General features: G+C 40.9%; 1 protein-coding gene across 1 annotated transcript; it reads right to left on the minus strand.

Moving 5' to 3' along the window:
• Positions 1 to 5,737: 5,737 nt before the first annotated feature.
• Positions 5,738 to 10,336, minus strand: purg (purine-rich element binding protein G). Its single transcript, XM_079448012.1, has one exon. The coding sequence runs from the start codon at positions 10,094 to 10,096 to the stop codon at positions 9,152 to 9,154; it is 945 nt and encodes a 314-aa protein (XP_079304138.1). The 5' UTR covers positions 10,097 to 10,336; the 3' UTR covers positions 5,738 to 9,151.
• Positions 10,337 to 13,323: the final 2,987 nt, after the last annotated feature.

Genomic DNA, 13,323 nt, shown 5'->3' on the forward strand with positions numbered 1-13,323 from the left:
ACTTTGATGATTTAAGCAAGAGCGGAAACGGTTTAACACTGAGGTCATTCTGAGAAAGAGAAGTTTCTATTCACAGCATTCACAATCCATCACACTTGCGTACAGAGGCACTTTTTTAAGTGCTTCCTTTTTCTGTGGACGTGTTTTCAAGTGTTCTACATTACTTAGTCCTGCTGCTATTGATGATAAAATATATGTTTGATATCATTTCTTAATGTTTTGGACTAACTAGTATGTCTGAAGAGATGACGAGAAATGTTTTGTTCAATCAAAAATCTCAGTCCAGTTCAAATGACCCTGAGTCATCGTAGGGCTATGTCTTCCTCAAATACACATGACTATTTAAGCTTTTCAATAATACATAACTAGTCACACAAAGACAAACATAAATATAGCTGGAAGCAGCAATTACGGGTCAAGCCCTTCAAGGGCACAAAGGGGAAATACACGTGGACATTTCTGATGATTAGTTTTTGCACAGAAGATATGTAAAAGCATAAAGAGCACAATATAATTGCGTACCAAACTTGTGTTATGGGAACAAGATGTTCCAGCGAAGCTAGAGCCACATGACACTTTGGTGTGCTCGCCTTGATCCCGATGAGGCTTTAAATGAGAACCATTTGATCAATCAAAAAGCTTTTATTAACTCTTATTTAGCCGTGTCTCTAGAAGCGAAGTGTAGAAACAAAGTTCAGTGCAAACCAGACAGAAAAGAGTTCGAAAAGGTATGTTTTTGATATAATTCAATGTGACAGACAGGAAGTATGGTGTAATATGACAACTTTGATATCAATGAACTTGGCTTGAGCCAACAAATACACTACTGTGAACAGAATAACATCTTATTGATTCCTCATATGTTTCAAGCATTTTACATTTCATAATTTCTTGACCACTAGGGGGAGCTGGCCTATAACTTTACAGGTCCGCCATTGCTTTTCTAAAATACTGCCTTTTATGTCAAAATTCCAAATGATCGACACCCGCAATTGCAGACAGAGGAAATATTTTGGACATGTTAGATTATCACGTTTTGAAAACCAAGTTTAAAAATTGCTTATAACTTTAGTCCATTAGGTGGCGCTGTCACAAAATTTCTATGGGGCAAACAAGTTGTGCAATATGTTGCTGTTATAGATGTGGACAGAACCCAAGCGCAGGCAGACATGTGTCGAACAACAAGACTTTATTCCAAAGCAAAAACCCTCGATGGGGAAAACAAGAACAAAACAAGACTAAGGTGCAAAGGAAAAACCTCCCACAAGGGGGACAAAACAAACAAAGTCCTTAAAATAACAAACAGGAACACTGGTAATCCAAACGATGCAGGACGGACTATGGCATGAACATATAAACAATGAACAGACAAGGGAACAGAGGGAAACTGGGGCTTGATAAAAGGAAACACTAACAAGGACTGATGACACAGGTGACATGGATGAAACACTAAGGGAAAGCTAACAGGAGGATTGCACGAGGCAGGTGAGGGGACTGAAACACTAAGGGAAAGATGGACCAGGGCTGGAGACAAGACTAACACTAATGGACCGCTAACCGGGGAAACAAGGGGGCGGGACTAAAGGACGTGACACCGGAGAGAGAGCATGGCTTCTCAAACCAAAACAATGCTCCTTCTCCACACAAAACACATGGGACTGACATGATCCTGCCACAAGACTCGAAAACCAAGACAAGGAGAGGCAGGATCATGACAGTTGCAGTATCAATTTAATGTTTTAACATGATGAAAGGCCACTATGTGGTGCAGCCCCACCGATTCAATAGAATTGAACTTTATTTATATAACGCTTTTCACAATTTGCAGTGTTCCAAAGCAGCTTTACAGGGGAAAAATAAAACCCCCCAAGAAAGGGTAAAACACGCTACAGGGTGTTTTATATAGTAAATTAAATTATTCTAGTAAATAATATCTAATGTCAGCATCTACTGGTGGTTTATTTATCATATTTTGCTTTAAGTGAATGCTTGGCTGAAAAGATGTGTCTTTAATCTAGAATTAAATTGGGCGAGTGTGTCTGATCCTGGAATAATATCAGGAAGGTTATTTTAGGTGCTACGTATGAGAAAGCTCGACCCCCTTTGGTGGATTTAGTTATTCTACGTGTTATCAAAAGAGTTTTGAGATCTTAGAGAGCGTGATGGGTTGTAGTGTGATAGAAGCTCTGTTAGGTAGGTAGGGGCTAAACCCTTTAAGGCTTTATAAGTGATTAAAAGAACTTTAAAGTCAATACGATACTTAATGTGTAGCCTGTGACGGGTTGATAACATTGGGGTTATGTGATGGTATTTTCTGGACCTGGTTAGAACTCTGGCAGCTGCGTTCTGAACTAACTGTAGTTTGTTTATTGATGATGCAGGACAAACACTAAGTAGCGCATTACAGTAGTCAAGTCTTGAGGTCATAAATGCATGAATAAGCTTCTCTGCGTCAGCAACACACAGAATATTTCGTAACTTGGCAACATTTCTTAGGTGGAAAAAGGCTGTTTTTGTGACATTTGAGATGTGATTTTCAGGTTGCTGTCTAATATAACGCCTAGATCTTTTACTGTATTAGTTGGAGTAACAGTACATCCTTCAACTTGCAGATTATAATCAGAAATATTCGGTTTGCGTGTTTTTGACTGTGCCCATAAATCAACATCAACTTAAATTCAGTGGAAATATCTCATTTTGTTTACAAGTTATAAGCATATACATTCAGAAAAGCAAAAAACAGCCAAACTCTTCTGCATTTTTTGGCCACTTACCATGGAAATTTTGACATTTGGCTAAAAACCTTTTAGTAAACCACTAAATGTTCCTATGCTGGTTTCGTCTCGATCGGAAAAACGGTTGCAGAGTTATTTTTGCGCTAAATCACACTACAGGCCAAACCGTAAGGCAGGACCGTAAGGCATGTTTGGTATCGTTGGACTTGGCAAGGATTCGGAAATCTAAGAACATGACTCTCACAAATATGAGTCAACCGAAGACAAAGTTGTAGGCCTGTAAATGTCTTCGCCACTAGGTGTTGCTGGTCCGAAACTTTACAGGCTTTTTCAAGGCATGGTGCATTTCGTAAAGATACACTATTCCGTTTGTAAAATACAGCATTTTGCTTCATTATTCAACATGGCCGACACCCAAACTGTCTGACATGGGAAAACTGGATATCGTTCAACTCAGCATGACACCCCCCAACTAACCAGACCAACTTTCTATTTTTAGACCAACCGTTCGGACGTTATAAGCAAAGTTATATAGGAATTTTTCGTCACTTTGGACTACCAGGTGGCATGTTACCTCATGTCGGGCTTGTTATGAGACCTACCAAGTTTCGTGTCGATACGTGAAAGTTTGGCGCAGATACAGCATCAAATCCATTTTGGCCAGCTTTTTGTCAAATTCGGTGAAGCGCCACACGAAAAGGATTTACCAATAGAAAATATTTTAACAACTTTTTGTCAGCACTGTCTCTGGATGATTTAGGGCTTGACCCCAATAAGGATGGCCGTACTTACCATTGGGCTTGACTGGGGCTACAGCCCATAAGCCCTGCCCCACATGCTCTCATTTATTTGATTTGTTTAGTAATAGGCCACAGCTTCTGAAGTTAAAAAAATAGGGAGGGACTTTATTTTGCATTGTTGTAAATTGGGCCAGAAGGGGAGGGCAAAACTAGCCATCCTGTGATGCTCGCGCTGAATGAATTCCCACGTATCGGCAGATGGTTCCAGCAGCATTTCCAGTGTCCAAATTTACTCACTCGTTTTCACCCGCTCCTTAAAGTGGACTTTATTAGAGAATAGCGAATGAGGGTATAGTGGCTGATCTCGGACACAGCCCAGGTCATTGGTCAGTCAGTATAGTCCTACCTCTTTTCTGTGGCTGACATCATTTGGTGAAGAGTAGTTGTGAAAGGAGCTTAATGTTTTTGTTTAAGGATTACATGTGCAAATGAAGAAGAAAATGAATGGTGTGCACGGATAAATCAATTATAATAATCACTGTGTAAAACATTTCAAATGTTCTTGTTGGATTTCATGGTGACTTAGTAGTGTTTATGTACTGCTCAAATGGCATTAATGGCTTGTCATGTGCGTTTAAATAGCACTGTAGTGTTTATCTTATGTTTCACATTAAGTTTACAGTATATTTTCTAACACACAATATCAACGTGCAACTATGTTGCCCTAAACTTTTGGAATGTACATACATTAAGTGTAAATATCCTGTCTTGGTGACCATATCTATCCATCAAAGAACATAATTTTGTATATTAGACATTCTAGATAAAACAAATGTGCATACATTTTATATCGACAGGTATAATCTCTCAAGATCCAATGGACATATGAGAAAACACACACATTCGCTCTTTTTTGAGTAAGAATGCCTCCACTGTCAAAGCAAGAACAATAAACGTGTAAACCAATGAACAAGTGTCCTTGTCGGTCATTGGAAAGAGCATGTACTAATGCTAACAAGCACATGTTAACAAATGATTCCATTTCAACATGAAGGGGGCCCTGAAAATGACTCAGGCCCACCTCCCTAAGCCCTGATAAATAGTCACCTATAAGTGGTGTTTCGGGGATACAATTAAGAAGAATGTAAAAGTTATTGAAGTGAACTCCACACAGCATGAGATGGCGTGTCATATCAAGCTATATCTACAATTTTCTGATTCATGCATAATACCTGTGAGTTTACACTGGACATCTATTCCCTAATGAACAAACAATAAAACTTGTGTAATTCAATAGTGGCCCTAAACCTCAGCTGCCTATACATTTCACAGTTTTGGGTTCTATTCCCAAATTAACCTGAACGGCTCAAAGAAAGAAAATCATGTCAGTATAGAACTCCACAGAAACACACTTTACATGTGTGGAAAGGCAGAAGATACAGTATTAACAAACAGGGTTTATGTTTACCAAAGCAAACACAGATCACCTGTATAATGTCTTAACAGAAAACTACTGTTAACCACAAAACACTACTCCAACAACAATACTCAAACCAGATCCATCACCTCCTGTTAAACAACTATTACCTTCACTTCAAATGAAAGTTCCAATAAAGTTTAGAAAAAAAATGTTTAGGGAACATTTGAGCAGTTTGAGTTGAATTGATCTCAACAGTAAACACTTTCACACACATACAGCTTGAAGGAATAATTCACATTTGAAATGAAAATCCGGTCATCATTTACTCCCAAGATATGTCACTTCAAACCTGTGTGATTTTCTTTCTTCTGCAAAAAAACAAAAAAGAAGATATTTTGATATTTACCAAAAAGGTTGGTCCCCATTCACTTCTATTGTACGAACACAAAACCAATGCAAGTCATTGGGGACCAGTTACCAACATTCTTCAAAATATCTTCTTTTGTGTTCTGCAGAAGAAAGAACAGAATTTTCATTTTGAAGGTGAACTATCATTAAAGAAAATACAAAATCATGCTAGTGATATATGGATTTGACATGTGCTGAAGTTTTAGCTGAAACAGAATTTTATAGTTTTATTTCATTAACACTGCATATAGGAATTTACGTATTGTGTGTCTGATATTTCACCTGCGTTTTGACTTCCATAACCTTATATGTTTTGCTTGTACTCAATGTTTTCTTGTACAGCTGCTTTGTAAAAATGAACATTGTAAAAAGCGCTACATATATAAAGCTGACCTGACTTGAAATGTGAAAAACCCAAGAGACATTGAAACATAAAAAAGTTGTACTTTATTAGATTGTCTGTGGAACGTTTACACACAAATATTGGGTAACTGTAAATTGCACATTGCACATTTCATCATGAACTTTGGTGAAGATCTCCACCATACAGACCCGTGTACAGTCCTGCCGGGACAGTCTGAGTCTCAGTCACAATTCACACGTTTTTAACTTCATGTTTCCAGAAGTTTCACCATCTGTCACTATCCAAACATGTCTGAAACTCACAACCGCACAAACCAGCAGCAGCAGCAGCAGCAGCAGCAGTATGCATGATTTACAGTTACACAAAAAACACAGCTCGCGTCGCCGTTTCCATTCTCATTGGACATGCATGCAGCTGGGGTCCTGTTCAGCACCGTTTGAAGTTCTCGTATAGCACCATATTCTGAATATATTTGTTAGGACCCAACTGTCGGCATGCATGAACGTCATATGTAAAACTTCCTAGGATACGTTTCCTACGTGTTTCCACCTTTTAAAAACATTACAAGGCAAAGAAGGAATATTTATACCGTACCATACATGTTCAACAGAAACCAATACAGTACCCACATGAAAGAAAAGTGCTACTAGACTTCTTGTTTTTCAGTCGTGTTATATATCTGAAGGGTCTACGGGAGGAGGACACACTCAAGTTGTACGTTACGTTAGCGGAAAAAACACCAAAACGTAGTTTTCTTCTTTTGAAATCATTGAACAAACACCGACACTTCTTCACTCCAACTGCAGCTCATAAACACAAAGATAAAAATGTCTGGAAAAATCCATCTTGTTTCTCTTTTCTTTGAAACACATCACGTTACCCACACAACTACAAATGTTGAATACAGAACGAGCTCTATGCATGTGTCATCACACGTTTTGCCCAGATAAGAGAAGAGATTTTGTTTAACTCATCATGATGATCTGTGATTTTCTTTCGGTGGAGATGAAAGCAAGCAACCTTTCCAGTGGTGATGTGAAGGCCTATGGGTTAAACGTTGTGACTCCAGCAGACGTCATGCATAACAGTCCAAATTCATGAATCCAAGTTTCAGCCTTACAGACCAGAGTTATTATAGTTTTGATTCATATTTGAAATGAGCTTTTATGTGTAGACTTTGAGTTTAAGTTTTAGCCATTTTGCTGTATGCTTTTGTCATTTTACAAATGAATAATGCTGTTATACAAGATGAACTCGTTTTTATTTGAGTTTTTGTTGATCATTTTAGTGCTTTATATCCGTTTATTTGATTTTCGTTTCCAAAAATGTTTTCATTTTCCAATCATTTTTATTTGATTTCAATGAACAGAAACTGAATTAACCTGGTTACAGACTGACACGTCATGAAAAACAGATCCTAATCTTTTCTTTAAAAAAAGCTCGTGTACATTTGCAATAAAAGGACATTTACAAAGCAGCCATGAATTAAAGAAGATTATATGAACACTGCTCTCTTCTGGTCATGCATTGCACATACACGTATAACAAGCAGGGTTTGACCGAACAAACCTGTCCTTCAACTCTTAAGAAAAGTGCACACGGTTCATGTTCACTGCTTGGTGGTCCATAACAAAGGGCACTGCAGGACAGACGGGGGAAGAGAGAACGCAGCTAACAGCCCTTGTCATGTTCAATGTGTTGTGTGAAGAAACTCTCCGTGATACTGCACCGGTGAACAGATGAGGGACGTCATGACACATTGTCACGTGGGCCACGGATGAACGCTGAAGCTAAATGTGCTGTTGCAATAAAGTGCTTCCTGTGGGAGGGGTCAGCGTCTAAACGCCGACCAATGAAACGTACCCTTAATTCTTAGATTCTGTTATGAGACATAAACACACACGCATACACACACGCTTGAAGAGAAAGGTATTTCAAAAACTAGCTTTTTTGTCAGCTGGACAGTAATTGCACATGTGAACCTTCACGTCACCAAACCTGTGCTGTGCTTCAACCAGAAACAACATGCCTGTCAATTGCTACGCGGCCAGAAGAAAGGTCTGGTAAAGGCAACTAGTCTCTAGTGTACTGTCTAGATTCTATCCTTGCATAACATATGAAATCATATATTGTGAAATATGTAATAGAACACATTTGAGCTTAAAAAGAACACGGCTCATCTGGAAAGACGGCAGTTTATGGGTCATTATATTTATTACAGCATATACTTATATATTATTTCTCTCTGCAATTTAAGTGCATGTTTGTATCAATTTTAAATCTTAAAATGAATATCATTGTACAGCCCTGAAAACAAATAGTAGTTTTCAGATTTTTTTTGCTCAGTTCTATACGTAAAGCCGCTGAGCCTGTGCAGGGGAAATATTGCACACGTGATGGCCGTCAGGCATTCAATGCTGAAATGAACTAAAGGTTTTTTGAAAAGTGTCCATTTCCAGGTACAACCAATCAGAGAATCATGGCGGCGGTCCCGGACAGAGAACTAGGCTAGTTTTTACAAACAAACACAATGGCACTGATGTATTTGAGGATATGTCAGTCAGGTTGGACAGCTTAAACATTAATTTTAGTCTTAACCCCTGTCCGGGAAACCAGCCCGTATGTTTGATATATTAATGCACTTTTTGGTGGTTTCTGATTTCAGATGGGGAAAGCACTTTTGTGTGCTTTTTTTTTTAATCGAGGTTACGTCCGACATCACAGCTTTGCTGATTTATAGCTGCACCCTGCTTGAGAAACCTTCTCAGATCATCTTTAGACCTTCAAGTATGAGAAATCTACTAAGCAAATCCGCTATCGTGCACTCGAAGGTGCTTCACGGTGCCATAGAAGAACCTTTTTTGTCTAAACGCTTCCATAAAGAACCTTTCTGTTTCACAAAAGATGAAAAAGGTTCTTCAGATTATGAAATGGTAAGAAAGAGCTGAGCCCGAACGCTTCAAACATGGTTCTTCTATGGCACCACTGTGAAGAACCTTTTAAGCATCTTTATTTTTAAAAGCGTATGGGGAATTTTGACAAGAAAGATAATCAAATCTTTGACAACCTACTAGCTTTTTAATCCACTTGTTAGTGACAAAGAAAGGCCTACTTGGAATAAAGGATGAATTGATTTCAAATGCACCTATAATGTTACCGTATGGTGCGGTTAATTCAGGACTTTGATATATTTTTGGCATTTTGAGACAAAACAAGAGTTTCCGATGTGTCAGTGGAAGCTGTTTTTTAGTCTTAAGCACCCAAAAGCCCTGATCCTGTCAGTCAAACCCTAATATTCACCAGATCACGCGCGCGCGCGCGCACACACACGCTCAGAATAATGACTGCGGCGCGCTTCACCAGCAGTGGGACACACATGATTGATTGATTGATGAAGATGATGATGATGATGATTGACAGGAGGGATGTGAATGTGCTGCGGTATCGCTCGGGTACACGGTTAAACGCGTAAAGTCGTGACGTGTCAATCCTCGTGCTCGTCCGTGTCTGTCCTCTTCTCTTTGTGACAGCTGAAGATGTGGCGCATCTCCTCCTCGTACCTCATGAAGTTCTCGCCGAAGCGGGACCAGGCCTTCAGAGGGACGGTGATGGTGTTCCGGTAGGGCTGGCGGACCTCGCTGATCTTGAGGAACACGCCGAAGCGGTTCGAGCCCACGTCGAAGTAAAAGCGCTTGTTGTCGACGCGGAACGACGCGGCCTCGGGCAGCTCGGGCGACTCGTCGTGGTTGCGCGCGGCCCGCTCGGGCTCGTCGTCGCCGTAGTCGTCGATGAGCTGAGATAGCGCGTCTCTGAACTCGATGAGCCCCTGCGCGGGAAGCACGATGGTCTGCTCGATGCCCTGACCGTAGTATCCCATAGTGCCGTGTCCTCTCGTGACGGTCTGTCGGATGCGCAGGAACCGGCCGCGCTGGTTCTCCTTCAGGTCCAGATAGTACTTCCTGTTGTCCCTCTCGATTAACTCGCTCTTGAGGACGCGGTGCGTCTGCTCCTCGGACGCGGCGGAGCCGGCGGGGGACGCCGGGTGACCCGCGGCTCTCCTGCGCCCGTTGCTCGGCTCGTCCGGCCGCGGCGGCGCCGCCGCGCATCCCCGGAGTCCGACGTGCGCGTAATAGTCGATGAAATCCCCCAGACAGTAGCGCAGGTCCGGCGCCATCGACATGGACAGGGTCAGCTTGCTCTTCCGTATGTTGTCGTGTCTGCCTCGGCCGATCCACACCTCGGCGATCTTCAGGAAACGGCCCCGCGCGCTCTGCTTCACGTCCAGGTAGAATCGCTTCTTCTGGATGTCCACGCGTTTCGACGCGAGCTCTTGTATGTCCGACGCTTTGCCGCTCGCGTACGGCTGCGGGTATCCTGATGTCATCCTTCCTCCGTCTCTGTCCGTCCCCCTCCGCTGACTGTCGGCCATCGGCGTTCACAGCGATCCGCGCTTCATCGCCGCTCTCCGCGCACCGGGCGCAGAATGATCACTGACCTGGAAACGGCAGCAGCGGCTCATCGACGGACTCTCTTTGTCCTCACGAAAGGTCACGCGAGGCGACGCAGAGGCGCGCGCATTTCTTTTCTTTTTTTCTCGTTGCACCGTATTTTAAACGCGCTTGTATTTCGTCTCCATCGTCTATCCGCCACTTACTCCTGCCAGCTGGAGAGAGAGAGAGAGAGAGAGAGAGAGAGAGAGAGAGAGAGAGAGAGAGAGAGAAGCGGATCTCTGTGGAGAACGAGAGGCGAATGAACTCAATGACCCGCTCCCCCTCCCTCCAGCACACACTCCAGAGCTCGCGTACTGCTCCTGCGTACTAACAGCCGTAGTGCGAATACTGTAGTATCCTATCATGTCTTATGAGGGGTTTCAGGTTGTCCTGATATTACTGAGAGTCAAGTGTGTTCTGAAACGAGATGGATGCACTGAGTTATACATAATAGTGATGGCGGGTTCCCTTTCTTATGCTCCTCAGGAAAGGCAGAGCAAATCAACTGCATATTAGTGTGCGGTTGTAATCATCCTTGCGGCGTTACTCCAGAGGATGATGGGAAATGTAGGTTGGTAGCTCAGACGTGTCAGATATTTCTTAAGCCTGCTAGAATATCAACTGACAGTTCTTCATTAGCAGTTAGCAAAATACAAACAAAACCATGTCGTACTGTCAGCATTTACAATTAAGACAACACTTATTTGCTTTCCTCCAGACTCTTTATCTGAATGCACCAGAATCGTCTTCCACTGTGGACTTCATTATGTGCTGTTTCTATCGAACGTTGTTCACAGCGGAAGATTGGTATGCACGTGTATGAAGACATTTTAGACATTTACATTTAGTCATTTAGCAGACGCTTTTATCCAAAGTGACTTACAGAGAGATCGGGGAGCAATAAGCGATATGTCATAATAGAGCAATAATACATTAGGTGCTAATACAAAGATACTAGTTTCAACAAAAGCTAGAACACTACCTGTTGAGAGAAGAGAGAAGAGAAAAGAGAGAAGAGAGAAGAGAGAGGGTTATCATTTGTTTTTCATTTGTCTGTCCAGTATTCACAGAAGAGGTGTGTTTTAAGTAGTTTTTTGAAGGTTGTGAGAGATGTGGTTGACCGGACCGAGTTAGGAAGAATGTTCCACCAGGAAGGAGTTGAGAAGGACAATGAACGGGAAAGAGATTTAATGCCCTTATGAGAAGACATTACAAGGCACCGCTGGTTTGCTGAACGCAGGGTTATTGATGGGGTGTAGGAGTGTAGTAGGGTGTGAAAGTATGGAGGTGCAGATCCAGTGATAGTCCTGTAGGCAAACATCAGTGACTTGAATCTGATCCGGGCTTCAACCGGTAGCCAGTGGAGAGAGATGAAAAGGGGTGTCACATGAGCCCTTTTGGACTGTTGGAAGATGAGGCGTGCTGCTGTGTTTTGAACCAGCTGAAGTGGTTTGATAGCCTTTGCAGGAAGACCAGCAAGGAGAGCATTGCAGTAGTCCAACCTTGAGATGACCAGGGCCTGGACAAGGAGTTGTGCCGCATGCTCAGTGAGGTAGGGTCTGACCTTGCGAATGTTAAATAAGGCGTATCGGCATGATTGCGTTGTCTTTGCAATGTGATCATTGAAGGACAGCTGTTCATCAAATGTGATGAATTGTCAAATATAGACAATTGCCTTAGGCTACCCTGTCTGTTACCATGAGACATTGAGCTATGTATACAGCCGCTATCAAAATGAAGAAGCCGTTAAAAAATCAACATTTCTAGATGTATTGTGGCCATTTCAGTTCAATGTTTATTGAATTCAACGAAATCAAACCTCAGAAGTGACATCAAGTCATCTAACGTGAAAGACTGAAAACATGACACATGAACACTGAATAAAAAAAGTTTTTTTTACTTTTTCCTAAAGAAATATGACTGTTGTTTTGATTAAAAGGGAATCTAAACTTGTTTTCTTTGCAGTATTTGAGGTCTGAATTAATAGAGAAAATCTTTTCTGTTCTGTTTCTCCAATTTTCATTTTGTCCAAATATATGCAAATAAAAACACATTTTATTTGAATATGGTAAAAATGTTGTTAGTAGTTCACAAAATGAAACAAAAATTATCATTTGACCTAAACACATACCCAATGGTATATTTTAATGCGGAGGTAACACATACACATTTCATATGAATCTGGAGTACATATAGAGTAGTATTGCATACGCCGTATCTCTGAGCAGCTGTTTGTTTTATCACAGCGTCCGATCACATGGCTGATGTGACTCACAGTTATAATATACACAGAGCTACAGGCTGACAGAACCAATGAATAGGTCACTTCTAACACTTTCTCTTCTATTGGACCAATAACTACACATCGGCTCAGAGTAATGTCAAACTCTTCTTCATATACTTCAAGAAACTTCACATACTTCATGTAGATGATCGTATTAGTGAAGTTACACTGTTCAGATGATATGAAAAGGAACACACACATCAGAATTGTGAGTCATTATTCCTTTAACCACCAAATGTTTCATATTCTCATGAACAGCATTGTGGACCAGATGTATTTTACAGCTGTGGTCAAATCTAGTGCCACTATAAGATACATAAAACATCACTGCTGCTCCCCTTGTGCCAAAGACATTATCTCAATAACTGTCTGTATGATGATTTATAATGTAATATTATCATTTACTATATCATTTATACCTATGATTTATTTGTCTTTCTGAGCATAATACAAACTATTTGCAAAAGTGCATTCTGTAACAAAAGAAGTTAAGGGACAGTTCACCAAAGAAACTCACTCTCTAGTTGTTCCAACCTGTGGACATGTCTTTGTTTCCTACACAGGGAAATAAATTTAACAAACAGTTCGTGGACCTCATTGACTCACAAAGAAGGAACAACAACAATAGTAATCAAACGTGCCCCAGAACTGTTTTCTGTCATACATTCTTCAAAATATCTTCTTTTGTGTTCAACAGAACAACACAAGTATACAGTTATAGGGGTCAACTGTTTGCCATTCTTCCAAACAACGACATTTATAACTTTTAGAACAACTCAAAGGTTAGTAAATGATGACAGAATGTTCATTTTTGGGTAAATTATCCTTTTGGGACTACCAATAGAATAAAATAAAGTATGTATTGTTGATGCTTTGTGTTTA

Source organism: Barbatula barbatula, assembly GCF_947034865.1.
Source record: "Barbatula barbatula genome assembly, chromosome: 24".
NCBI lineage: Eukaryota > Metazoa > Chordata > Actinopteri > Cypriniformes > Nemacheilidae > Barbatula > Barbatula barbatula.

What these genes read in the sequence shown, in the direction of transcription:
- purg (XM_079448012.1), bottom strand. Translation starts at nt 10,096, where the DNA reads ATGGCCGACAGTCAGCGGAGGGGGACGGACAGAGACGGAGGAAGGATG.